The following is a 27,420-nucleotide window of genomic DNA, read 5'->3' as shown; positions in this document are numbered from 1 at the left end:
CTTTCAAAAAAAGGACAAGGTGTCTCTCTCATTCACTCTGCTCAGCTGGACCATGCCTGCAAGCAAACTGTCCTGGGAGAGCTGCTGGAGCTGGACAGGAGACACCAATCACTAAGAGATCTTCGGGCTGATGGCATGGCCCATTCTATGTATGACTCACTCGACAAAGATTTATTGAAGACCTATTACACGGCAGGCACAGTTCTAACTGCTGAGAATACGTGAATGAACAAAACAGACAAAATCCCTGCTCTCCGAGAACTTATGCTTTAGAGGGCTGTAAATCAGAAAGAAGATAAATAGGCAAAATACAAACAAAGGTTTAAATGCTGATTAGGTGCTCCTTCACGATAGCAATGTGTGAGCACACACACAATTTCAATTCCTCCTCCCTCTCTTGCTGATGTCATTCTGCCGAGTGAGAAGGAAATCCCCTTTTGAGGACTGCCGGGTATCCCCAACCTATGGCTGTCATCTAGGAAGACAGTAACCCACGGGAGGAGAAAAAGTGCCCTGGGCACTGAGACAGCAGCAGTGACCCTTACACAGCCGGGCACTCACACGGGCTCTGGTGTCACCAAGTACTGTATCCAGATTCCAGTTCCAACCGACATCAGTTGGTGTGATCTCAGGCAACTGAGCTGCCCTCTTTCCTTATGTTAAAGGGGAACAACACTGGCTACATCAAGGGCAGCCTAGATTCTAGGCCCTAGAACATAGTAAATAGACCATTAGTATCTGTTAAATACATGAGGAACGAACGAAGGGTAAGGTTAACATAGAAGAGAGCCTGACTCATAGCGCATGATCAATAAATACTGCCAAACACTACATAAAAGACAATGTTACCTTCTACTTGTCGTCCCCTCCTCGTCTATAACAAAATAGCAAAAGCATGCATTTGTCCAGGACCATACTGATCTCAACGCTGTGCTTTTCTGCATTATCTCAGTTTGAACCTCACAGCAGCCTTATGAGGGCAGGAAATACAATCCCCCCTCACAGATGAGGAAACTGAGACACGGATGAAGAATAGCCTCCAAACCCCAGTAACATTCTCAGGCAAAGACAGTAACAAAAACACTGCACTCAGCCCAAGGGTGGAGCACATGTGTTGCCAAACCAAACCTGCCTAACTTCCTGTTGGGCGGGTAAGAGGCAGGTGAGAGAAAGATCCAGAAGCTTAGGGGAAGGGAAGGTATTTGTTTGATAGTCTATTAAAAAAAAAAAAAAATCCCTGAGCCCTAGGCCCTTCTCCCTCTCCCACACCCACGGCTTGCCTGTCCCAGTCACACGGTCACATGGGTCACATGCACCCTGTCACCAGCTTCCAGGTCATCTGTGGGAGCAGGAGGTGGACAGAAGATTAGGGGGTTGGGAGACTCTGGGGTGAGGAGGCTATGGGGACGGAGGGAGCATGGGTGGGGGAGCAGGCAGGGAAACAAATGGGGGGGACGTGGGGAGGAAATGGGAAGACACAGGCAGAAAACTCGGGAGCGCCCAGAAAAAAGGGGAGGGCTAATCAGTGGGGCCAGAGTGAAAGTGGGGGCCACTGAGAGATGGGGAACGGAGGAGGGGCTGACTCGGGAAGTTAGGGACAGAGGGGAGCCACACAGGCAGGCTGGGATACCGATGGGGACCCACGGTCAAAGCTGGGGGTTCCTGGGAGACAAGAGAGGTCATGGGATGGGAGTTGAGGACGCCGGGGGTCAAAGGGAGGAATCTGGGGTGGGGGGTACTCGGGTGTCACACAAGGGTGAATGGAGAACGTGTCTCAGGGAACTCGGGGAAGGTGCGCGGGAAGGACCACGAAGTCTGGGGCGCTGAGGAGGTTGGGGGGGCCCCTCAGGCCCCGCCTCCCCTGCCCCGTCACTCACCTCGGCTTACTCAGCACTTCTTTGTACTTCCGCAAACAAGCCCCCCGGCCACCGCCACCGCTCTCCGCCAATCAGTGAAGGCCTGGCCTCCCGGCCGCGCCGCGGCCCCGCCCCCGCCCCCGCCCCCGCGCCGCGAGTGCTGCGCGCGAGGGAGGCGGGACGGGCGCCGCCATCTTTTCTAACCGCCCAATGGCCGAGGCTCCCAGCGCTGGGGGGGCGGGCTGAGGGCTGTAGCCAATCGGCGCCGGCGCCGCGCCGCCATGTCTGTGCTGGGCGGAAGGTCCTTGTGACGGCGCGTTGGCAGACATGTTGGTGAGGGGCAGAATCTCAGCCTCCTCCACGCTCCGCCTCCTGAGAGGGTCAGGCCTGCAGTCTGGGGGTCTGGCTCATAAAGAGAAAATTAAACCCAGTAAAGACATGGGGCAGAACAGGGAGGAGCCCGGGTTTTATTTTGCCGGCTACCCCCAAGCTATGGTTGCCAGATTTAGCAAATAAAAATACGGGATGCCCCGTTAAATTCTGCCGGGTTAAATTTAAATTTCAGCTAAACAACCAATAATTTTAACTATAGTTATGCTAAAAAATAATACTAATAAAAATAAAATTCTGGTAATCGGGCAGCCCTACCCCAAGCCAATCTCAGGAATTCTCTTAGCACCGTTAGTACGAACTTGAGCAAATTGATTGCTGTGAGCTCGTCTGAGAAGCGAGCACAGTAACACCTTACAGGGCCGTGAGGACTAGAGATACGTGAGTCCCTGGGCCTGCAGCGGCTCGGATTTCAATAAATGGGGGCTGTTATGGTCAATAGTGTTGAGAATGGGGTGTGCTGGGAGGAAACGAGGAGACTGGGTGTTAGTTACAGGCCTGCTTCGGGCTGAGCAGCTCAGGTCTCCTCTCCCGCCCACCAGGCTCCATTGGACCGACACCTTCTACTCCCCTAAGGACCCCCCAGCCCTAGGTCACATGAATTCTCCAAACTGCTCTCTGGCCCCGTGGGAAATGGAGTTGCTGTTGTCATTCCTGTGGAAAGAAGGGAGTTTGGCCCTCAGCCTGTCCAAAGATATTAATGCCCAGACAGGGCGGCCAATGCAGCCGGGGCACGGTTTAGTTAAGGCTCTAGACCAGTGGTTCTCAACCTTCCTAATGCCGCGACCCTTTAGTACAGTTCCTCATGTTGTGGTGACCCCCAACCATAAAATTATTTCATTGCTACTTCACAACTGTAATTTTGCTACTGTTATGAATCGTCATGTAAATATCTGATATGCAGGATGTATTTTCATTGTGACAAATTGAACATAATTAAAGCATAGTGATTAATCACAAAACAATATGTAATTATATATGTGTTTTCCGATGGTCTTAGGCGACCCCTGTGAAAGGGTCGTTCGACCCCCAAAGGGGTCACGACCCACAGGTTGAGAACCGCTGCTCTAGACAGTTACAACTAACCATAGTGACCAATACTGGTACCGAGCTTTGCCAGTTACAAAGGAACCAGACTTCACATCCATCGCTGCTGGGGTGAGTTACTCTGGTTGGCATTTTTACAGATGTCAATGTAAGAAACGATAAGCTTTATGAGTTTATTTGTGCCAAACTGAAGACATATGCTGGGGAGCAGGATCTCCCATGCCCTGGAGAATAACAGTTTTGCGGTTTCTTTTATGCATTTGAAATTAAGGAAGATTAGAGAAAGCAAGGTGGGGGTTGGATTACAGGATCGTTAGCAAGATTCTGTGCTCTCTTGAGGTTAACAGCCCCTTTGAGGGGTATTACTTCTGGTATTTCAGAGATACCAGATGTTAACCTAGATGCACAAGCGCAATGGACAGGGCTGGCTTAAAACTTTTCACTAAAGAAGGTATAGACCTGGGGCAAGACTACCCACCATGACCTTCCAGTTAGGAATTTATGACCTTATCACCCTGTGAGGTTATCTTCCATTCAACTCCTTTTTTTTTTTTTCCCCTACCCACACAGATGAGGAAACTGTTCCCTTAAACAAATTGAAGTTTTGCTCAAGAGTTTCAGCTTGGAGTGGAGAGAATGGGACGAAGACTCAGAATTCTCCATGAAAATATTTTTTCCTACACACCCATAGCAAGTGAAGTTAGGGTGATGGTTATCCGGGAGACTGCAAAAGACCAGGCATTCCACCCACTACTGAGCAATCAGACCCCCCCCCCCCAAAAAAGTGTAGTTTCAACAGAATGAGTCCCATTCTTCAGCAAACATCCAACTTTGTGTTCAAAGTGAGTCTGCAAGGCGAATTTGTCAACATGGACACACAATGTGATCTGAAATGCTGAAGAGGCCAAAGGAGACTGGATTGCTCTTTAGACACACTCGAAGATCCATGGAAGACATTAATCAAATAGGACCTCAGGACTTAATGAGGTGAGTGCTCCTCCCCTAGGTATATCTGGCGAAAATTGTTCCATAAGTAGATAAAGCAAGAGATGAAATATAGTGGTTATTAGGTAGCATTGAATGAGCAAGCAATGGAAAGAGAGGGTCAAGTAAGCTCAAGGGAATACATTCTGTTGGGTTTCTACTGGATTTTCCATGGGAGCAGATCAAATCAAAGACCTTCTCTTGAGGGGCTGTGTTAGGTCCTGCATCTAAGAACATCGCAGAGCAAGGTGTCTGCCTTCTAGGAACCCAGCCTCCAAAGGGTCAGACTAGACCAAGGCCCCTCCCTCAAGGAGTTAGGTGGAAATTTCACTGACACACTAACAGTGCAGTTTTACACTCTTACCTTGTTTGACCCTCACAACAACCCTGAGAAGCAGTGCTATTCCCCTCACTTTATAGATGAGGAAACCAAGGTTCTGCAAGGGGAAATGATCCCCAGAATCATAGGTCAATTAGAGGCAGAACCAGAATCAGGACCTGTCTTATCTTTTCTTCCCCTAAACTATAGAAGTTCGGCAATGTTCTTGATGCTGATGATACCACGGTGAACCAAATAGATAAAAGTCTCTGTCCTTGTGGCGCTCACAGCCTGGTGGGGAACGAAAATGATAAACAAGATAGAGACGTCAAACATAGAGTGTGTTTTGCTAAAGTCTGTAGGTGAAATGTCATGATGTTAGCATCTTTCTTTCAAAATACCTTGAGTGTTGAATCTGGGGTTGTGTGTATATGAGTGTCACTGCATTAGTCCTTCCATTATCTCTGTTTGAACATTTTTTCTTAGAAAAGCAAGCAAGAATTTATTGACTCCGGCAAAAACAAACAAACAAAAAACCCCACTTAGGACAGTGAAACAAGGACGGGCATAGACAACGCAACAGGAGAGCCTAGGCTGGGTGGCTGGGCTCACTGGGAAGGCAGAGAAAACGGGGCTTTGGAGACAGTTTCAGGGGTTTAGCCTAGAATGAGCTGTCGATGCCCATCCCTCACCTGGTTGCAAGTTTCATGGGGTCCTTGGAGTTTAGGAGATACGTGCTCCCTGAAGGGAGAGCGCACCTGAACATTTTTTTTCTTATATTGATTAAGGTATTACATATGTGTCCTTATCCTTCCATTGCCCCCCACTCCCCCACTCATGCCCTCACCCCCCTGGTGTCTGTGTCCATTGGCTAGGCTTATATGCATGCATACAAGTCCTTTAGTTGATCTCTTCCCCCTTACTCCCACCCTCCCCTACCTTCCCTCTGAGGTTTGACGGTCTGATCGATGCTTCTCTGTCTCTGGATCTGTTTTTGTTCATCAGTTTCTGTTGTTCATTATTTTCCACAAATGAGTGAGATCATGTGGTATTTATCTTTCTCTGACTGGCTTATTTTGCTTAGCTTAATGCTCTCCAGTTCCATCCATGCTGTTGCAAATAGTAAGAATCCCTTCTTTTTTACTGCAGCATAGTATTCCATTGTGTAGATGTACCACAGTTTTCTAATCCATTCATCTGCTGATGGGCACTTAGGCTGTTTCCAAATCTTAGCTATTTGAATTGTGCTGCTATGAACAAAGGAGTGCATATATCCTTTCTGATTGGTGTTTCTAGTTTCTTGGGATATATTCCTAGAAGTGGGATCACTGGGTCAAATGGGAGTTACATTTTGTTTTTTGAGGAAACTCCATACTGTTCTCCACAGTGGCTGCACTAGTCTGCATTCCCACCAGCGGTGCATGAGGGTTCCTTTTTCTCTACATCCTCACCAGCACTTGTCGCTTGTTGATTTGTTGATGATAGCCATTCTGACAGGTGTGAGATGGTACCTCATTGTCCATTTGCATATCTTGGAATACTAGTGACTTTGAGCATGTTTTCATATGTCTCTTGGCCTTCCATATGTCCTCTTTCAAAAATATCTATTTAGGTTCATTGCCCATTTTTTGATTGGATTGTTTATCTTCCTTTTGTTAAGTTGTATGAGTTTTCTATAAATGTTGGAGATTAAACCCTATCGGTGATAACATTGGCAAATATGTTCTCCCATGCAGTGGGCTTTCCTGTTGTTTTGTTGATGGTTTCTTTGCTGTACAGAAGCTTTTTATTTTGATGTAGTTCCATTTGTTTATTTTCTCTTTAGTTTCCAATACCCTAGGAGCTGTATCGGTGAAGATATTGCTTCGGCATATGTCTGAAATTTTGCTGCCTGTGGATTTCTCTAATACTTTTATGGTTTCCCATCTTATGTTTAAGTTCTTTATCCATTTTGAATTTATTTTTGTGTATGGTATAAGTTGGTGATCTAGTTTCATTTTTTTGCATGTATCTGTCCAATTTCCCAACACCATTTATTGAAGAGACTGTCTTGACTCCATTGTATGTTCTTGCCTCCTTTGTCAAATATGAATTGAGCATAGTGGTTTGGGTCGATTTCTGGGTTCTCTATTCTAGTCCACTAATCTATATGTCTGTTCATGTGCCAGTACCAGGCAGTTTTGAGAAAAGTGGCTTTGTAATACAGCTTGATATCTGGTATTGAAATCCCTCCTACTTTGTTCTTCTTTCTCAGGATCGCTGCAGCTATTCGGGGTCTTTTTTTATTCCAGATGAATTTTTGGAGAGTTCATTCTAGGTCTGTGAAATATGCCGTTGGTATTTTAATGGGGAGTGCATTGAATCTATAGATTGCTTTGGGTAGTGTGGACATTTTAATGATGTTGATTCTACCAATCCATGAACACAGTATGTTCTTCCATCTGTTTATGTCTCCCTCTATCCCTTTTTTAGTGTCCTGTAGTTTTCCGAGTACAGGTCTTTTACCTCCTTAGTTAAGTTTATTCCTAGGTATCTTAATTTTTTTGGTGGGAAGGTAAATGGGATTGTTTTTAAATCTCTCCTTCTGTAAGTTCACTATTGATGTATAAAAATGCCATAGAGTTCTTGGCATTAATTTTGTATCCTGCTACATTGCCAAATTCACTTATTAAGTCTAATAATTTTTTGATGGAGTCTTCAGGGTTTTCTATGTATAGTATCATGTCATCTGCGAATAATGACAGTTTTACGTCTTCTTTCCCAATTTGGATGCCTCTTATTTCTTCTTCTTGTCTAATTGCTATGGCTAGCACTTCCAGAACTATGTCGAACAGGAGTGGTGAAAGTGGGCATCCCTTTCTCATTCCTGTTCTTTTTTTTTTAAATTAAATCTTTATTGTTCAGATTATTACATTTGTTCCTCTTTTTTCCCCCCATAACTCCCCTCCTCCCAGTTCCCACCCCACCCTCCACCCTCACTCCCCACCCACTGTCCTCATCCATAGGTGCACGATTTTTGTCCAGTCTCTTCCCGCATCTCCCACACCCCTTTCCCCCCCAAGAATAGTCAGTCCATTCCCTTTCTATGTCCCTGATTCTATTATAATCACCAGTTCATTCTGTTCATCAGATTATTTATTCACTTGATTCTTAGATTCACTTGTTGATAGATGCGTATTTGTTGTTCATAATTTGTATCTTTACCTTTTTCTTCTTCTTCCTCTTATTAAAGGATACCTTTCAGCATTTCATATAATCCTGGTTTGGTGGTGATGAACTCCTTTAGCTTTTCCTTATCTGTGAAGCTCTTTATCTGACCTTCAATTCTGAATGATAGCTTTGCTGGATAAAGTAATCTTGGTTGTAGGTTCTTGGTATTCATCACTTTGAATATTTCTTGCCACTCCCTTCTGGCTTGCAAAATTTCTGTTGAGAAATCAGCTGACAGTTGTATGGGTATTCCCTTGTAGGTAACTGAGTTTCTTTCTCTTGCTGCTTTTAAGATTCTCTCTTTGTCTTTTGCTCTTGGCATTTTAATTATGATGTGTCTTAGTGTAGTCCTCTTTGGATTCCTTTTGTTTGGGGTTCTCTGCGCTTCCTGGACTTGTAAGTCTATTTCTTTCACCAAGTAGGGGAAGTTTTCTGTCATTATTTCTTCAAATAGGTTTTCAATATCTTGCTCTCTCTCATCTTCTGGCACCCCTATAATTCAGATATTGGTACTCTTGAAGCTGTCCCAGAGGCTCCTTACACTATCTTCGTATTTTTGGATTCTTTTTTCATTTTGCTTTTCCGGTTGGGTGTTTTTTGCTTCTGCGCATTTCAAATCTTTGACTTGATTCTTGCGCTCCTCTGGTCTGCTGTTGGGAGTCTGTATAATATTCTTTATTTCAGTATGCTTAATTTCTAGTTGGTTCTGTATCACAACATCGAGGGTCTCATTAGATTTCTTGAGGATCTCACTATATTTATCGGGGGTCTCATCAGTCTTTTCGAGGGCCTTACTAAGTTTATCGGTGGCTTCTAGACAGTTCTTGAGAGACCTTAAAAGTGTGGTTCTGAACTCTATATCCTCCATTTCTGTCAGTTGTGTCCTGTTTCTTTGTTTCCGCATTTTTTTATGCTTTCTTGGTGCACCCCCTTGTGGTCTTTGTGCGCAGTCTTGTTGTAGTTAAGCCTTGATTGTTGTAGGTAATACTGGGGCAGATTTGACCTCCAGGCCAACTGTCTGTGAGAATCAGCTGTGTCTGCAGTGGAAGAACTTCGGTCTCTCATTCCTGTTCTTACGTGAAATGGTTTTAGTTTTTGCTCATTGAGTATGATGTTGGCTGAAGGTTTGTCATAAAAGGCTTTTATTATGTTGAGGTACTGAACATTACTGAAAATTTTTGGGGAAATATAGTGGGTTAGATACATGCTATAGAGTAAAAGTGGGGAGGAAAGACAGGGGAGAGTTGCAGTTTTAATCAGAGTGGCCAGAGGAGGCCTCACGGAGAAGGGAGACATTTAAATAAAGACCTGAAGGTTGATGAGGGAGTGAACTATGTGAAAAGCCAGGAAAGAGTCCCAGATGGAGGCAGCAGCAAGAGCCAAGGCCCTGAGGCGGCATCTCTCTCGCCTGTTTCAAGAAAAAACAAGGAGGCCGTGTTCCTGGAGTCAAGCAAGAGAACAGAAGCAAAGCAGGCAATGAGGCCAAAGGGCTATTGGCGCTTGTAGGACATTGTGGGCCATTTTTAATTTTTTTTTTTCTCTCGCTGTAAGGGAAATGGGGAGCCATGGAGGCTTTTGAGCAGAGGAGTAACCTGACCGACTTACATCTGAACCGATCTATCACAGGACGGACTATAAGAGCAAGGCAGAGGCTGGAGACTCGTGAGGAGGCTGATGCAGAAACCCAAGTGAGAGACAGTGGTATGACTATCCTGCCATTTAGTCAGCACAACTGTAGCGGCATTACCGATGGGGTTTGTGTCATGACAAAATGTGGACGGTAGAGAGGACATGGTGAGACGGCATTGCTGAGATCCTCCTGTAGGAAGCTTTCTGAGATGGCTCTTGAAGGGGGTGGGCACGCTATCCCTCCTGCCACCTCTTCTGTCATCAAAGTTTTATGGGAACACGGCCACACCATTCATTTCCACCTGTCTATACTTTCTCCAATGGTAGAGTTGAGTAATTGTGACACAGACCATCTGGGCCACAAAGCCTGAAATATTTCTATGTAGCCCTTAACAGAAAAAACAAATATATTTTTTTTACCAACCCCTACTCCTGTTCTTAAGTTGGGTTGCAAAGATTGAATAGGGGGTTTACCAACTGGATTAGGGAAGTAAGAACATTCCAGGTGGTAAGAACCATATGGGCGAAGGTCAACAGCATGAGGGTGTGTGGATTGTTGTGTCGGAACCTGGTATGTGAGCAGGTGATCAGGCAGGTGAGCCTCAGAGGCCAAGCATGAAGGCTCTCCAGTGCCAGGCGGAAGATGAGGGCCTTGCCCTGCAGGCAGTGGGAGCCCCAGAAGGGATACAAGCAGGAAAGTGACCTGGAAAAAATCCCTCTGCCGCGGTGGGAGAGGGGAACTGGAGGGCACAGAGGTCACGAGGCAGCTGTGTAATGATTACACCGATGATGTGGCTTCTGACTTGGTGAGGGGCCACTGGGTCTTGTGCCCCCTCAGGAAGGAAATGAGTGCAGGTAACCTTGAGCGGTGAGGCAGCAGCCACATGCTCCCATGCCTGGGGGGCGGGGGAAGGGGGGCGGGGAGGAGCCAGTGCTGAGCAGCAAAGGCAGGATTTCCCCAGCTCCCCGCTCCGCTCAGGGGCTCTCAGGGCGGACTGTGGCCTGAGGAAGGGCTGGCTCTCCGGGCCAGGGGCCAGGGTGGCTTTGCCGGAAGCTGCTCTGAACCTGAGTCCTGAAGGATGGTGAGGGTCTAGAGAGGCTGAGTGAAGGGCACTTCAGGGACGTGTGCCAGGAGCAAATATGCAGAGTCTGACCTCTCCGGGATTCCAGTGTGGGGTTCGTGGGGTCAGTGGGCTCAAGGCCTTCATCCCTCCCTTTCTTCTCTCTCCTAGACTTCTCATCCTCACTGCAGCTTCTTTAGCCAGTAATTATGACGAACCCACTATGCGCATGGCCTCCCTCTTGGTGGTACGGGGATATGGAAGATACCTCTATTCCCGTCCTTAGAGGTCACAATGTCATACCCACTTGCCTCAGGCACACAGATCATTGTTTATTGTGAAAAAGCCACGGGATGCAAGGCAAATATGGTTTTCCTGCAGAAATCATGAAGTACAGTGGATCATGTTCCAGATCCATCAGGCAGGACGGGACAGGCCAGGCCAGGGAATGCTGTAGGAACAATGCCACAATCTCGTCGGCTTAGCACAAGTTGGTGTCTTTGTTCGCACTGTCTGTCCCATGTGGGGAGGGGTGGGGTTCTGTTTATCCAAGTCGCCCAGGAGCCCAGGCTGAGGAGGGTCCTTCCCCGATCATTGTGAGGATCCCCCCGTTGTGAATCAGGCTGCCCCTCTAAAAGGTGCTGCTCAGAAGTGACTGTAACTCTTGTGTTACTTTTCATTGGACAAAGCATGTCACATGGCTACTCCCAACTTCAAGGGAGATGGGAACTGCGGTCCTACTATGTGGCAAGAAGGAGAGGAACCAGAATAGTTGTGAATATTCTAAATGACTCCTCCATCGACTGACAAGGCAACAAGGTGCTGTTTTGTTTGTGATGACAGAAACCTCCATGCTTAATCAACTATAAATCATAATCCCAGGCAATCTTCAGCATAAAGCTTTCTAAAATGTATATAAATTAATTAAATGTGGCCATACAACCATCTTTTTAGAGATTCCCAGAAGAGGGAATTGAATTAGAGGAATAGGATTCTATGGGATCCAGAAGAAAGAGATTAGAGTGAGTCAGGACTCCCTTGATTGTAAGTGACAGAAACCCAACTCACATTAGTGTACATGACTGGAAAGTAATCAGAGAATCTTCCAGAATCCAAGGAAGAGATGACCAGCTAAACCTTAGCAGGGCCTTGGGGTGAACCAGGCCCCCCATTTCCTCTTTCAGCACATCCACCTGATCCTCTTCTCTGGCTTCTTCTCCCCAGGAATGAGGAATGCAGCTCCCACGCTATCCACCGCTTTTACCAAAAGAAATGGACTGACCTTCCTGGAAAGGACTCTAATTGGGCCAACTGGGGTTGTGTGCCCACCCCTGAGCCAATCAGCTGTGACCAGGAGTTGGGCACTATGATTGACCCCTGCCACATCAGCTTTGGCAGCCCCCCTCTAGTTGGGCATGGCAGAGTTATCAGAAGGGAGAGAGCATGGTCCTTGAATCAGATCGGTCTGAGTTTTCAGACTGGCCCAAGTTTAAGTCCTCCTCTTCCAGGGATGAGCTGTGTGACATTGGGCAAGTTCCTCACCTCTCAGAGCCTCAGTTTCCTCCCCTGCAGCATGGTGATGATAATATCTAACTTCTAAGATGGTGGGAAAGGACTAAGGGCCACCCAGCACACCACACCCAGCAACTGGGGGTGCTCCCTGAACCCATACCAGTCCAAATATGCACCTCCCATCACAAAGTGGGAGGGCTTTGTGAGAAGGAAAAGTTGGGTTTTAAAGACATTGAAATGTGATAAAAAGAACAAATTATTTTTGGATGGCTGGTTTATTTAGGCGTGGGAGAAAAGAACCAGAAAAATATATACCACACAAACAGATCTTAGGCACAGTGTCTGGCAAAAAGGAAGCATCCCATAAATACAGTCATAGTAGTAAGTATATAGTAATAGTAATATGCAGTAATAAGAAACTGGTAGGAGGCATGTGATGAGTGGAAGTACCCAGAACAAGGTCAAGTGCTGAAAGAGATCCCTTTGACATCACTGCCACCCAGCAGAGGGGACCATGGAAAATGCAGGACATGGCCCAGCTGATGGAGGGCTGTCTTGCTGAAGGGCGGGGGTGGGGGGGAGCAGGGGGCAGACCTGAGGGTCCAGGACAGGCACTCACAGGGGCCAAGAAACCAAATCTCAGGGCAGGAAGGGCCTCCGGAGAATACTCACCAGGGAAATGTTAAAGCCAGCCCTGGTCTCCTCGGCCAAAGCCCAGCTTCCAGCTGTCTCTCATGTGGGATGCGCTGCAGAGACAACTTCCATTTGGAGAAAGTTTACTGTGGTTTGAGGTTCTTTAAAAACAACTGATCTAATCCTATGCACTCACTGCAATTAGGGAAACTGAGCCTGGAGTGAAGAAAGCCCCACACTGGGGTTAGCCAGAGGTGTAATCTTGTAACTGAAACTGAGGTTCAGCTGCCTGCTGACAGCTGAGATGGGTGCTGGTGAAAAAGGAAAGAGGTTTATTCAAGTGCCAGCCATCTGAGAAGATGGGGGACTCTTGTTGCAAAGCCCATCTTCCCATTTCAGTGCAGGGAGACATTTTTATTAGGAGGGGGAGGGAAAGAAGAACAAAGAGATCAAGGGGAGGGGGTTGAAATGTTCTCTATGTGCAGGCCAGCACAGTCCGTTCCGATAAGGATCTCAAAACTGGTCAAGTGATGATCCAGTCTTCGTCATCCTAGTTCTACATTATCCTGGCTCTATCATTGAAGGTCAGCAAATCTCCTGGAACTGGGATGACTGAAGGTCAGAGTCTGTATCTCCTGAAGTTAGTTCCTAGGATTCTTATACAAACACGCTGTTTATCTACAAGCTATACGTATTAGTCAGAGTCAGCATTTACAGAAACAATGTCACAAGAATAGTGGGGTGGGTTATGATTCCTCACTGTTACAATCTGAGCTGCAGATCCTGTCTCAGGTCAAGCCTGTCACTGTCAATGAGTACCTACTAGTGGGAAAAGCACCTACTGTGGGCCAGGGGACCCCAGGGAGGTGCTTGGGTGCTGCCTGGTGTTTTGGACTCTGGGGCAGGTAAACAGGGAGGGACTAGCTGGGCCAGTGAGAGTTCTGTGGACTGAGCTGGCAGAGGGAAACTCCTCCCCAGAAACTGGCAACAAGGTCCCTCCCTGTGGCAGGAGGTGGGGGCTCTCGGCAGGGTCAGGTCATCGCTGGCTTTGTATCACTCGCCAGGGAAGAAGCAGATTTCTTAGAGGAAGTGTCCTGAGGGACTCGAGAGACTCATCTCTCCACTGGGGCCGGGGAGAAGCTTTCAGAAGCTGCCCAGTGTTTATTAATCATTTATCCCATTCTAGGCATTGTGCCAAGTGCTGTAAGTATGGACACATTCAATCATTTCACAATCCATGAAATGGGCACTGTTAATAAGCCGGTTTGCGAAGGAGGAGACTGAGGCAGGGAGAGGTGAAGCCACTCAGCTGGTGAGGGGTAAGGCCAGGATTTGAGCCCACAGGCTAACTAGAGAGTCTCTACTTTAAAGGGGGGAAAAGCTACTTTATTAAAACAAAAATTGCAGGAATAATAGAGAATTTCCGTATGTTCTCCCAGATTCCCCAATTGTTAATATTTTATCACATTTTGGTATCTATCTACCTTTGTTCTAACCCATTTGAGAATAAATTGAAGACATGATACCCCCTTATTTAGAAATACTCTGGTGGGTAAAATGAAGGACATGGTCTTACATGACCACAGGACAAGGGCCAAAGTCAGGAAATTAACATTGACAGGATACTATTATCTAATCTACAGGCCTTATTCATATTTTACAATTATCTTTAAAATATCCTTATAGCAAAAGGAAATCCTGGATCACACATTGCCGTTGGTTGTCATATCTCCTTAACTCCTTTAATCTGGAACAGTTCCCTAGTCTTTCCTTGTCTTTCATGATGTTGCCAATTTTTTTAGCATACAGTCCAATAATTCTGTAGAAGTTCTCTCAATTTAAAATTGTCAGGTGTTTCTTTACAATGAGATTCATTGTCTGAATACTGGCAGGAATGCCAACAGAAGTGAAGCTCTGTCCTTCTCAGGGCATCACTTAGGAGAAAGATGTGTCAATCCGTCCCTTACTGTTGACATTAACTTTGTTTACTTAGTTAAAGATGGTATCTGCCAGGTTCCTCCACTACAGTTACTATCTTTCCATGTGTAATTTATAATTGCCTGGGGAGCAATACTTTGAAACTATGTAAAGATGATGTTTCTCATCAGAATTTTCCTATCCATTGATGATTCTCATTAGCATTCTCATTAGAATTTATTAATGGTCCAACTCCATCATTCCTTCTACTGGAAGGAGTAGCTTTTCCTTATCTGTATTCAGTCATTTATATTAGTATGGGCTCATGGTTTCTCGTCTTATTCAATAGGTTATAATCTGTCGTTACTGTAATTTCTTTTGATGCTCTAGTTGTCCCCGATTTGGCCATTTAAAACCCGCTTCAAGCCAGAAAGCTCCCACTTTCAAATATGACATTGCACCCATGTTCCTTGACCTTGACCAAAAAGGGATCAAACCCAAACCCAGGTTATGTGTCCTGATCAGGAATCAAGCCTGCGATCTTTCAGTGCACAGCACAACACAACCAACTGAGCCACTCTGGCTGGGTTTTATATAACCTTAATAACTCGCTAAGCATTTCCTCAGGTGAGGATTAAAAAAGAAGAAGAAAAGAATAGTTGTATAAAAACGAAGTTTACAGGTCGGGGCTCCTTTAGCCAGGGAGTCGGGAAAATTCTCTGTGAGGTAGTGATATCTGAGCTGACCTGAAAGATGAGAAAGAGCGGACAGTGAATAGAAGAGGAAACAGCAAGTGCAAAGGGCCTGTCGCAGGAATGAGCTGGGTGTGTTTGAGAAACAGTAAGAAAGGCAGTGGCTGAGGAGTAGTGGGGAGCCAGAGGGGCAGGAGGTGAGGCTGGAGAGTTGGTGAGAGGCCAGAAGGCTTGGGGCCCTGTAGGCCAAAGGGAGGAGCAAAGCTTATATTCTAAATGCACAGGAGGCTAGAGAGAGGGTGGGAGTGTACACAGCAATCTGATCTTTGCTTTGAGAAAAGCACTGTCTGGTGTGTGAAGAAAACCTTTAGGAACAAAGTGGGGAGGCTATCAGGAGGCTGCTGCCAGTGTCCCGGGAAGTCGATGGTGTCTGGACCATGTGGGAGGACTGGGGGTGGGGAGAAGCCAGATGCAGAAGGGTGTTGGATGTGGAACCAGGCTGATTCGGGATGTAGGGAGGAAGGGAGAAAAAGGGATGCAGCAGGGGTCCTGGGATGGGGCTTGAACAACGGAGATGGGGAGACTGGGGGTGTGGGTTGCCGGGGTAGGGCTGATGATCAGGAGGTGGATATGGGCTGTGTAGGGTTTGCAGTCCCCACCTGGCACCCACGTGGAGGCACGCAGTGGGCACTTGGATATGAGTCTGGAACTCAGAGAATGTGTTCGCTCTAGAAATACAAATTTGGAGCTCGTGGGCATATAGACGGCATTTTAAATCACGAGACTGGATGAGATCATCATGGCAGAAGGTGTAGGTCGAAAGGAAAAGACGCTCAGGACTGTCGACTGTAAAATGAGCCAAGTGACACCTTCACTCGCGAGGTGTCACGTGAACGCATCCAGCCTAACAGGAACTGAGAACCCCGGGGCGGGCCCGGCGTGTGGGCGGGGCCGGAGGGGCGGGGAATGGGCGGGGCCGAGAGGCCCGGAGGCCGCTCAGGGGGCCGAGGGGGGCGGCCAGGGAGGTGACGTCACCGCATGACTGGGTTTTTATGAATGAAAGGAATCCTGTGAGTGAGTAATTCCGGGAAGCTCGCCTTACAACTTCGCGCGGCCTCCTGCGCCGCCCGCCCCACAACAAAACTCGGCGCGTCGCTCTCGGGAGCCAGGAGCCGGGCTCGGAGCAACCGGCGGTCAGGACCGGAGGGGAGACGGACCGGGGAGCCGGCTGGGACAGCAGCCCGGACGGCAGCGAGACCCGCGCGTGCCAGGGGCGCCAGGCGAAGCGGGCCCGAGGAGGGGTGAGGAACGCGGGTCCGGGGCGGGAGCGGGGGCGCGGGGCTCCGAGGCAGCAGCGTTCGCGCACCCCGAGAATGCGCCTGGGGCGGGGCGCCACGGCCGGCGCTGTCGGTGCTCTGTGTCCCCACCGCCGGTCGGTTGACGGGAGGAGGGGCAGAGTTCCAGGGACCAAGTCGGGGCCGAAGCGAGCTTGGCGGGGGTTCTGGGGTGCTGGACTCCGGGGGGCGCCGGCCGGAAGGAGCTGGGGGGCTGGCTCGCGTCAGCGTCCACCCAGGAGGGGCGGGGGGGCAGTGTGTGCACGTACGTGACTCGGTGAGAACATTCCCTGGACGGGCGCCCGCAGCCGGGCGTGCGCGGTTTGTTTACGTCCCAGGGCGGGCGGCGAGTGCGTGTGTGTTCCCTGGCCGGCGTCCGAGCGTCCTGCCCGCTGGTGCGCGGGGTGTGCCGTGGGGAGAGACACACACACAGAGAGACCACCCGGTGAGGACCCTGGGGCCTGTGTGCCCGCGGTGCGTACCTGGGAAAGATGTGCCCAACGAGGAAATGCGGAATAGGGACTTGAACTAGGGAAGCGGCCCCATCGAGGTCACACGGTGTCCGGGAATTCTTGCCCTGCCGTCCCCTTCCCACCAGCCAGCGACCCTGCTCTTCCCCGGAGTTTCCCAGGGTCGGGCCACGTGATCTCGGTGTTTGTCCCCCTCCCTGAGCTGGCGGCTGCAGCCACAGGGTGGGGCACAGTATAAAGACCCACCCGGCAGGGCTGGGGAGGGGGGATGAGGGGGCCACTCACTCCTTCCTCCAGGACCCTGGTGGGCTGGCACAACTCAGGTCGGTATCCCGGGTTTCCTGCTACTTGGGGCAGGCAGACCCTCACTCTCCTTCATCCCCAGCCATCCCTTCAGCCTCGGGAGGAAGTGGAAGGGCCAGAACACCGTAGCGAAGTGGGGAGGTAGGAAGGGATCCAGGCTCCCTCTGTTCGGTGGGACTCTGGCTGGCCTGGGTTCTGGAGCTGGTACTGCTGGGCCTGGGAGGGTGAGACCGGAGGAAGGGGTGGGGTTGGTTTCTGTCCTGCCGGTGGTTTCAGTTACATGTGAGACTAGTCAGACATACCTGCTGATTGCCGGACCTGAGGAGCTAGTTGAGGGCCCCGGCCAGCTGGAGTTCCCAGAGTCCTCCCCCTGGGGGCTGGGGGGTGGGGGCGGGGCATGGTCAACAGGGAGTGGAAGAGGTGGTCTTGGTGTGTGAAGGGCTGCTGTGTGAGGGTGGGGCCCAAGCCTGCCCTAAGCCCCTGTATCAGCCCTGCGGGAAGCTTCCCTCTGCCCAGTAGCCTGAAGGATGTGCTGGGGGCTAGGGGTTCCTTGGTCCTATTCTGCCCTCCATTCTTCCCACTCACTGGGCTACAGAATCATGGGGGAGGGGGATCCACTGAGCTTGGGGGATGAGGAACCAGAGGATCTTTTAACTGCATCTTTGAGCCCTGGTGAGCTCTGCTACCGCAGTGGGGAACCTCAGTGTCCCCATCTGCAGCAGGAACTCGGCAACGTCCAGGGGCAGGATGGGGGTGAAATGGGGGAGGCAGGGCAGCCTCTACACACAGCCTATTTTCCAGGGAAACTGTGGGAGAGAAAGCAGAGCCAACAGCCCCCGGCCAAGGCCTGGCATGTCCAGGAATGTGTGGGGTTCCCAGTCAGGCCCGTCCGCAAAGCCGGGCGGGAAACATCCTGAGTAGGTTGGGGGGCCAAGGACGAGGGGAAGCGGCTGGTTGGCTCTTCCAGCGGCTGGTGCACGGCTAGCACTGAAAGGCTTAACCTTCTGCTGGGTCACCCCCGGGTCCTCCCTCGGGCCTGGGACCCCACAGGTCTCCCATGGCCCCTGTGCCTCCCTCAGGCCCGATGCTTTTAGCTACGAGCCTGTCGTGGGCCAGAGGCTGGGATGAGACCGAGCCCGAACCAGATCCAGAACCTGCCCTCTGGGAGCTTACAGTTGATGAGAGGAGACAAAGTTAAAGGGGGAGCCACTAAACGAAATACAAAACCCCAGGGGAGCTGGGTGGTATGAGGGGGAAGTCTGTGGTTTGCAAGTGTGTAGTACAAAGGCACGCCTCGCTTTATTGCGCCTCGCTTTATTGCGCCTCGCAGATACTGTGTTTCTTACAAATTGCAGGTCAAGCAAATCTACCAGCACCATCTTTCCAACAGACTCAGGTGATGATTAGCATTTTTTAGCAACAAAGTATTTTTTACTTAAGATATGTACATTGTTTTCTTCGGTACAATGCTATTGCACCCTTAATAGACTACAGTAGAGTGTAAACATAACTTATATGCACTAGGAAACCAAGAAGCTCCTGCTTAATTGCAGTACTTGCTTTATGGCAGTGGTCTGGAGCCGGACCCACAATATCTCCAAGGTGTGACAGGAACAGGGCTCCAACTTACCCAGGGCAATCAAGGAAGGTGACCAGTGACCCAGGTTGTCAGGTGGAGTGAGTGATGATGGTCTGTGGAGCCCTTGAGGGCCTTCAGAGCCTGGCACAGAGTAGGTGCTTTCTGTGTTGGCTGATTGAATGAAAGAGCACTGGGTCCAAGAAGATCCTTGGAGGTAGTGGGAAAAGGACAGGGTGGAGGCCTGAAGGCCAACTTTGTGGGCTAGGAGGGAGGCTGGCATCCCAGGGTTTTGAAATGAGCCAGCCAAACCGAGGTTTGTAGGTTTTCTCAGTAATGATCTTTCTGACAGCCTTTGGGAGAAGATAGGTGGTGGGGTCTGGAGGTGGAGACTAGAAGTCAGTGAGGAGGTGACTATAGTCATGGCAAGACCAGAAGCCGGTGAGGAAGCGGCTATGGTCACAGTTCAGCTGAAAAAGGAAGTGGTCTCTGAGCAGAAGGATGGTCAAGTCTCTGAGTTTGTGTTCTCTTGCCCCTGCCTCTAGGAAGCCTTCCCTGATTTCCTTTCTCTTCCTCTAGGACCTCCACTCTGCTAGTGGTGGTCCTGAAGCTCCATTCAGGGCCAGAATCTGACACGCTAAACTCCAAGGCTGTCAGGTTAGAAGGTACCTTAGGCTTGGTGGAGGTTTGGCATGTTGGGAAACTGAGGCCCAGAGAGAGGGCACGGCAGTGAGTGTGAGTGGGTGGCAGAACTGGAACTGGATCCCGGGCTCCTGCTTCCCTGAGGTGTGGGGTTCTCCCAGCTCCACGCCCCTTTCCAGCAGGGAGGAGGCTACACCAGTGCTGGCGGCCAAGGCCCCGGGAAAACACATTTTTTCCCTCTGTCCTCACAGAGGAAGCGAAACGGCTCGGCAGCCAGAGAGGAGCCCATGCCAGGGGGCAGGCCGTCCGCAGGATGTCCCTAGAGTGGAGAGGGGAAAGGAGGGGAGGGGACTGCAGGAGGCTGTGGCTGCAGACTGGGCAGGGCAGCCGTCAATCCAAGAGTAAATTCCTTCTCCATGCCTCCAAAAGAATGGTAGGAACCTGCAGCCCCTGGAGGTTGCTCTCTGGGCCTCTGAGGGAAAAAGCGGGGTGGAGGGGGGAGGGGCTGACATTGAAGAAAGAGCCCTGAGCTAGGGGTCAGGACTCCTGGGTTCCAGCCCACCACTGCCCCCCAAAAGCTGCTCAGCTGTCTGTGACAGAACAAGGGGGTTGGACCAGCCCCTGTCTGAGGCCCGTACTGGAGGCAGCCCGGTGGAGGGCCCAGCCCCGTGGCGTACAGCCCAGCAGCCCCGGGCCTGGGCTGAAGTCTGAAAGCCTGAGGTTGTCAGAAAGTTCCCCCTTCTTGTGACTTTCTCTGTCATGGCCTGGCGTTGCTGAGCGAGGGACATTCCTGGGCAAACATGAGTGCCTCAGCTGACATCCAGGATGTGGGTGAGGGGGCCGAGGCTAGAACAAGAGAAGGAGGAATGGAGAGAGCAGGTTCAGAGCCTCCTGGGACCTACAAGGACTCAGAATCCCAGCCAGCCCTGTGGGTGGGGCCTCGCGGGCTTCCTTCAGAGGGCTGTGTGAGAAGGATTCTGAGGTTGTGTCCAGGCTCAGTGGGAAGCAGTGCCGTGGGCGATGGGCGATGGCTGTGGTGAGGGTGGAGGGAGGGACGATGGAGAGATAAGCAAACCATTCGCCATTGCTGATCTTGTCTCGGCCTCTAATGCTATTATAATCACCCCCACTTTACAAGTGAGGGACCCCAGGCCCAGAGAGGAAAAATGACTTGTCTGAGGGACCAGTCTCCAAGGTTCTGCATCAGCCTTAGCACCCAGTGCTCAGCACCCAGCACCCAGCAGGCTCAGTTAACCTACGTAGGGGGAGGCTTGCCCTCTCCCACAGGTCTCTCTGTAGAGCCCAGACTGCGCATCGCCTAACACCCACCTCCCCCAGCAGCTGGCGCGGCGGCCCGGCTGTCTGTATTCATCTGCACAAACCCAGGCACATCAGAGCAGGGTGGCCGTGGAGACAGAGGTGGGGGAACACAGAGAGGTGCCCTGTGAGGCCATCTCGGGAGGAGGCATGTGGCTCAGCGTGGCCTCAGTCCTGGGCGCCACCCTTTTTTAGCTGTGTGACCCTGGACTGCTCTGTTGACCTCTCTGGTCATTATCTCACAGGGTTGTTGGGAGGGTCGGGGTGATGACAGCGTGAAAGGGACCAGGATTCAGTGTTCAGTGTCCTCCTGATTTGGGGCGAGAAGCAGCCACTCCCCTGCTGTGTGACTTCAGGCAAAAGGTGTCTTCTCTGGGTCTCCCCCTCCCCTTGGGTATAGTGAGGAGGGGGAGTCTTTTCTGTGCGACCCCAGCCAGCGGGGAGATGCTGTGGAAGCGAGGGCCCAGTGACTGCTGCAGGCATGACCCCTCCTGGACAGACTCAGCTGTTCTCATAACCTCCCCCATGCTCACTGACACCTGCCCTTGGTGCCACCAAAACCCCGAGAGCAGGTATTGTTCTTACAGATGAGGAAGTGGAGACCAGAGAGGTGGGGTAGCTTGCTCAAGGTCACACAGCCTGGAAAGGAGATGGGGCTCAAACCGGAGCTTGACTTTTAATCTAGTGCCTTTCCTTGCTTCCCATGCCCGACCTGGGGCCAAGCATCATGACAGAACCCCTGCTCCTCCTTCCCCCTCCTCCTGGCTTCTGTGTACCAGCCCTGCCATGCAGAAGCCAGGAGGCAGATGAAAAGGAGGAAGAATTGGAGACAGGGCCAGAAGGTTTTTCTCTCAATGGTACTCAGCTGGACAAGCCAGATGCCGGACGGTGTCAGAGACTGCACCCATCCACACCTCGTGGGTGCCTGCTCCCTGCCAGGCCCCGTGCTGGCGACATCAGCACCCAGAGCTGCCTCGGCCTGGTTCCTGCCTGTGGAGCTCCCTGTCTGGTGGGCAGACAAGGAAACAGACCATTACAACGCAAGGGAGAAGTGCTGGGGTGGTCAGTGCCTAACAAGTCCTAGGAGTCAGGGGGGGCTTCCCGGAGGAGGAGATGTCTGCACCCAGAGCCGAGCGATGAGTAGGCGTCTGCCAGATAAAGCGAGGGGAGTAGTGTCACAGGGTGTGGGGCGGCACGTGGGCCAGAAAGCGTGGGGTGAGAGGAAGTAAAAAGTTCCACGTGGCTGGAATGCAGAACGGAGGTGGGCAGTGGTGGGGAGTGAGCCTGGACCTGTCCCCAGGATAGTAGGGAGCCAAGGAAGGTCTGCATGTGGGTGATGACAGGCCGGATTCACAGGTGGAAAGATCCGCTGATAGTGCGTGGAGGACGAGCGGACATGCCAGGACTTCCCTAGGTGTGTGTGGGAAGGTGGACATTTAAGAGGCCTGTATTTTGGTCGGGTGGTTACGAGGGTCTCCAGGTGGTGTCTGTGGCAGGTTAGGGTCCTGACTGGGGACGTTATGGGCCTCAGTTTCCCCCAGCTGTACCACAAGGAGCTTGGGTGCTCCTGAAGACCTCCTGTGAGGGGATCTCTTAAAGTGCCGACTTCCCTTTCCTGCCCGACTCCTCGCTTCCCTCTGGGTGTCAGGTCCCCTGGCTGCGTGGGCCGGGAGGGGCTGGGGATTTCTGAGAAGCCCTGGACTGTCCCCACCTCGGCCTGAGTCACGCTGAGAACTCAGCGACCGCCGAGCTTCTGCTCTGGGCCCGGCACTGCTCTGGGCACTGGGGACACGGCAGTGGGCGAGACAAGGTCTGCGCTGTCCTGCGCTGGCATTCCAATGGGGAGACAGACACTGGACAAACAGGTGAAATGCATGTGCAATAATGATATATCTGAGAAGTGCTGTAGAGGGATATGAGGTCGGGAAGGGAGACGGGGAGAGTGTGCGTGTGTGTGTGTGTGTGTGTGTGTGTGTGTGTGTGTGAGGGACTGGGGATTCTAAGTTGAGCGAGAGCACGAGATTTGAAGAGCAGCCTGCAGGAGTGAGGAAGCCAAGTCTGTGGCTGTGTAGGGGAAGAGGATGCTGGGCGGAGGGACCGCTGTGCTCGAGCCCCGGGGGCGGTGTGTGCGGTCGGTTTAAGGAGGCGGGTGCAGAGGGAGGCAAGGGGCGTGGAGCGGGAGCTGAAGTCAGAGAGGCATTTGCTGAGCCCCCATCCTGTGGTGCCTGTGAGCCACTGTGATGATTTGGGCTATAATCGGAGCAGGATGGGGACCACAGGGGTCTTGAGAGGAGTAACATGATCTGACTTAATACACAGCCACTGTATCACCAGGGAGAACCTGCGGCCAGTCAGTCGGACACCCTCCGAGGCCCCGTGTGTCTCGTGCCGAAGTCCGTGCACTTGTCGCTTCTGCGCAGGGTCTGAGACACCTGGGCCGCAGAATGGGCCAGACTCGGCCCCAGGCAGCTCAGGGAGCCAAGGCTGGACCCGGGTCTCACCCCCCCTTCACTCTGTCAGACTGGGGGTCACTCGTGAGAACCGACAGGAGGCTGGGCTCAGACCCCCTCCGCCCTGCTCTCTGCTCCTCACCGTCCCATCGCACGGGGATTATCGGATGAGAAAACCAGCGAAGAACGAATAGGGAGAAGGGCAGAGTGGCCGTGGATAGAGGGCGCTGCTCTAAAGGGAACTTGGGAGGCCGCCCCTTTCCCCGCCCAGAGCAACGACCACTGGCCGTCGAATGTGAAATGTCACTGACTAGTACACATGTGTTCTGTGAGCTTCTCTGTATGTAGTTTGTACTTCAATGAAAACATATTTTTAAATATATGTTTATTGATTTCAGAGAGGAAGGGAGAGGGAGAGACAGAAACATCAATGATGAAAAAGAATCTTTGATCGGCTGCCTCCTGCACAGACCACACTGAGGATCGAGCCCACAACCCGGGCTTGTGCCCTGATCAGGAATGGAACCCGGACCTCCTGGTTCATAGGTCGATGCTCAACCACTGAGCTGCGCCAGCTGAGCAATGAAAATACTTTTGAATAAGACAAAATGCATCTGCTGGGCTCCATGTGGGAGAATTGCTGGGGAAGAGGGAGCCCATTCACAGGGCGCATACTCATTGAGAACTGACCGTGTGCCAGGCACTGACTTTGGCATCTGGAGGCAGCGGTAGGGCAGGCAAGGCCTTGACCCTTGTAGACTGACAGTTTGGTGGAGGAGAGGTGGGAGGGAGAGAGACAAACCATAAACAAGTCATCAAACATAAAATAATTGCAGAACAGGTGACCGTTATGAGGGTTGGTCAATGGGGTGATATGATATGACACAATGGGGTGTTGTAGCCAGATAGTCAGACCTCTTTGAAGAGGTGGCACTGAGCAAAGATATACCCGCTGAAGAGATGCTATGAGGAAATAAGGGAAGGGAGTGGCGAGTGCCAAGGCCCTGGGGCTGAAATGAGCCGTTCAAAGAGCCCGCTGTGGCTGGACCGCTGGGATGGAAGAAGGTGGAATGAGATGAGTCCAGGACAACAGGGGCCTTGAATGGCAAGGCAGTGAGTTGGGATTGTACGCGACAGGGGAAAAGTGACGTTGGCCTCCTCTCTCCCCTAGGTCTCTGCCCAGAGGGCACCTTCTGCAAACATGTCTGTGGACCCCTTATCCAGCAAAGCCCTGAAGGTGAGGAGGCAGCCCCTGTAGTCCCACCCCTCCCTCCCTCCCTGCCAACTTCCCCTTCAGTACCCGGCACCCCCACAGCAGCTCAGGAGGCGCGAGGCATTCCTGGGGCCTTGGCTGGGAACCAGGAGGGTGGGCTCGGGCAGATAGGCTGTGTCCCCGGGGCAGGCCGTTTCCTCTCCAGACGGCTTCCCCATCAGGGCAGTGCCCACTGGGCCGCGGGACTTCGAAGGTGCTTTCCTGGGTTTCTTACGATTCCTGCCCCTCTCTGGGGTCTCGGAACAAGTCCAGCACCTCAGTGCCTATGGCGGTGGAGGGGGCGCCGTCCCCAGCACCTGATGCGTGCCAGGCCCAGGGCTCAGGGCCCACAGGCAGCGGGCGACCTGGGCCTCAGTTTCCCCATATACACCCCCCCCCCCCCCCCGCGCTGCCCGCAGATCAAGCGCGAGCTGAGCGAGAACACGCCGCACCTGTCGGACGAGGCGCTGATGGGGCTGTCGGTGCGCGAGCTGAACCGGCACCTGCGCGGGCTCTCCGCCGAGGAGGTGACGCGGCTCAAGCAGCGGCGCCGCACGCTCAAGAACCGCGGCTACGCCGCCAGCTGCCGCGTGAAGCGCGTGTGCCAGAAGGAGGAGCTGCAGAAGCAGAAGTCGGAGCTGGAGCGCGAGGTGGACAAGCTGGCGCGCGAGAACGCGGCCATGCGCCTGGAGCTCGACGCGCTGCGCGGCAAGTGCGAGGCGCTGCAGGGCTTCGCGCGCTCCGTCGCCGCCTCCCGCGGGCCCTCGGCGCTCGTGGCGCCCGCCAGCGTCATCACCATCGTCAAGTCGGCTCGGAGCCCGGCCCCCGGCCCCGCCCCGGGTCCCGCGCCCGCCCCCGCGCCCGCCCCCTGCTCCTAGTGCCCGCTGCGCCCCCCCCGACCACGCCCCGTTCCCCAAACCGCGCCCCTCCGGCCCCTCCGACCCCGGCTCCCTTCCCCAAGTGCCTCAGCACGACCTCTGTCCCAGCTGCCCTTTCTCCGCAGCCACCAGCCCCCGTGGGGACACAGGTTCTCTCCCTGGAGCCCTTCCTGGTGCAGCCCCTGAAGCTGGCACCTAATAGCCCTGGGAAGCGGCGACCGTGGTGAGAGAGGGGCGGGGTGGGCCAAGGTCTCCCTTGGCCGGGAGCGCAGCCTTCCTAGACGGGTAGGAGGGAGACGAGCGAATTTGACTAGAGAAGAGGGCCTCCCCTCGTTTTGTAAACTGCTCAGACATGCCCGTGGCCCCTGCCCGGCCTGGGAGTCGGCACTAGGTTTGGCGTTTGTCTTGTGGGGCTGCCCAGCTGGGAAGCTGGGCTCCCCACTCTGCTTTGGGCCTGGGGAAATCTCCTGCCCCGTCAGCAGACGGAACCGGGCCTCCCCTGGATGGGCCACCTGTGCTTAGTGGTTGAGCTGAAACTTACAGCCAGATCCTCCCACTGCCCTCCTGCGATCCCAGCCATGGCCAGGGGACAGTGGACAGGGGCTGGAGACGGGAGGCAGGGCTGCCGTGGCCTGGGAGACGGCTGTCTGTGAGACAAGGTAAGAGAAGTAGAAGGAGAGAGAAGGGGATGTAGATGGAAGAGAGGGAAGGGGCTGGCTAGCCAATTAGCAAGGGGACGGAGGAGGCAGGTGGGGAGATGAGATGACGGATCCGCCGTCTTGCAGCCTAGGGTGAGGGTCCTCAAAAGGGACGTCCCACCTCTTCCCCTGTGACTGCCCCCCCTGGGGTGGCGGCTGGCCACGGCCGTTGATTGTTCTGGGAAGCCCAGCCCCCCCTCTCCACACACTGTACACAGCTGTCCCCCCGCTCTTATTTATTGCACGAATCTAAGTTATTCTCTCCAGCCAGAGCCCTAGCGCCCACTCCCCGGGAAAAGTGGCTGGGCCCTGAGCTGGACTTTATATTTTATATCTGCAAATAAATCACATTTTATCTTATATTTAGGGAAAGCCGGGTGGCAACAACAACCAAAAAATGTTTTTAAAATAATTGCCCCGGCCTCCAGAATTTATTTATTTTCTGACTTACAGTAAGCGAGTTATCCGCCTTCTGTATTTTGTAGACTTTCTGAATAAAGTCAAGTTCTCTTTTTCCACAGTGAAGAAGTGCATGTCCTGAGCTATGGTTTGTTTGTTGTTGTTTCTTGGGGGGGCGTTCCGAGTGAAGGGCCCAAAATGGAGTTCTGCTTTCCCAGCCCAGGCCGAACCCTCTGCTGGGCGGGAGGGCTAACTCCAGTTTGCAAATAAAAGCTAAGCACCATCGCTGCTCTTGCCTGTGCCTGCGCTGGGGAGGGGGGGTGGGGGGGAGTCGGGGTGGGGGGGGGGGCGCTGGAAGTGGAAACCCAGATGGGTGGTGCCAAGACATGTCCTTCCTTCTGGGTGCCTGAGCCAGGGATCCTCCGTGGGGAAGGCAAAGCCAGGAGCACAATAAAATGTAGGGTTAAGTTTCCTTCCTGGGCATCCCTTCAGCGAAAACACAGTCCCGCTCAGAGAGGAAAACTCCCAGCTTGAAGAGTCCTCTCCCAGCACTTTCACGTGGAGGGCTGATCTTCTACAGCCAAGTAGAAGACACTTTCCTGGCGTTCCAGGAGGCACAGGGGCGGGGCGTGGCTTCCTCAGTCCCAGCCTGCAGGCCTAAAAGCAGCCCAGCTCAGCCTGGGGCCCAGGCGGCGGAGTGCACTGTGCCGGGCAGGGAAAGCGCGGTTGAATCCAGACGGGAGCTTTCCTAGCTGTGTGACCTTTAGTGGCTTATGTAGCTGCTTGCAGCCTCGGCTTACCCATCTGTGCCAGGAAGGTACTCGAGGGCACGGGTGACCAGCACTGGGAGC

The 27,420-nt window shown here is 52.2% G+C and overlaps 2 protein-coding genes across 5 annotated transcripts in view; one reads left to right on the top strand and one right to left on the bottom strand.

The window, feature by feature from the left end:
- Nucleotides 1–2,002, bottom strand: part of PLA2G6 (phospholipase A2 group VI) — a 40,086-nt gene extending 38,084 nt beyond the window's left edge. The window contains exons 1-2 of one of the 2 annotated variants that reach the window (XM_059681570.1): nucleotides 1,878–1,975; nucleotides 1,274–1,339 (exon numbers count right to left, since the gene is read on the bottom strand). The gene's annotated coding sequence lies outside the window, so the exon portion shown is untranslated. Of the gene's footprint in view, nucleotides 1–1,273; nucleotides 1,340–1,877 lie in introns of both variants that reach the window. The other variant, XM_059681569.1, reaches the window with a different exon arrangement.
- Nucleotides 2,003–16,314: 14,312 nt separating this feature from the next.
- Nucleotides 16,315–26,711, top strand: MAFF (MAF bZIP transcription factor F). 3 transcript variants are annotated; one of them, XM_059681566.1, is made up of 3 exons: nucleotides 16,315–16,551; nucleotides 24,514–24,579; nucleotides 25,014–26,711. In XM_059681566.1, exons 2-3 carry the CDS (start codon nucleotides 24,544–24,546, stop codon nucleotides 25,470–25,472), a joined length of 495 nt encoding a protein of 164 aa, XP_059537549.1. In that variant the 5' UTR covers nucleotides 16,315–16,551; nucleotides 24,514–24,543; the 3' UTR covers nucleotides 25,473–26,711. The 3 variants fall into 3 exon arrangements, with proteins under 3 accessions (XP_059537549.1, XP_059537548.1, XP_059537550.1); XM_059681565.1 differs by lacking the exon at nucleotides 16,315–16,551 and adding an exon at nucleotides 21,144–21,901; XM_059681567.1 differs by lacking the exon at nucleotides 16,315–16,551 and adding an exon at nucleotides 22,282–22,306.
- The last annotated feature ends 709 nt before the right edge of the window (nucleotides 26,712–27,420 follow it).

The sequence above is a fragment of the Myotis daubentonii genome, chromosome 2 (assembly GCF_963259705.1).
Source record: "Myotis daubentonii chromosome 2, mMyoDau2.1, whole genome shotgun sequence".
Taxonomy (NCBI): Eukaryota; Metazoa; Chordata; class Mammalia; order Chiroptera; family Vespertilionidae; genus Myotis; species Myotis daubentonii.
The sequence above is the reverse complement of the archived record's forward strand: the minus strand, read 5'-3'. Positions and strand labels throughout refer to the sequence as shown.

Bases quoted from the DNA above. Each gene is read 5' to 3' on its own strand.
- MAFF (XM_059681565.1), top strand. From the start codon at position 21,596: ATGCCCGACCTGGGGCCAAGCATCATGACAGAACCCCTGCTCCTCCTT. The intron at 21,902-24,513 runs GTGGGCAGACAA...TCTCTCCCCTAG, and splicing joins CCTGTGGAGCTCCCTGTCTG to GTCTCTGCCCAGAGGGCACC. The intron at 24,580-25,013 runs GTGAGGAGGCAG...CGCTGCCCGCAG, and splicing joins TATCCAGCAAAGCCCTGAAG to ATCAAGCGCGAGCTGAGCGA.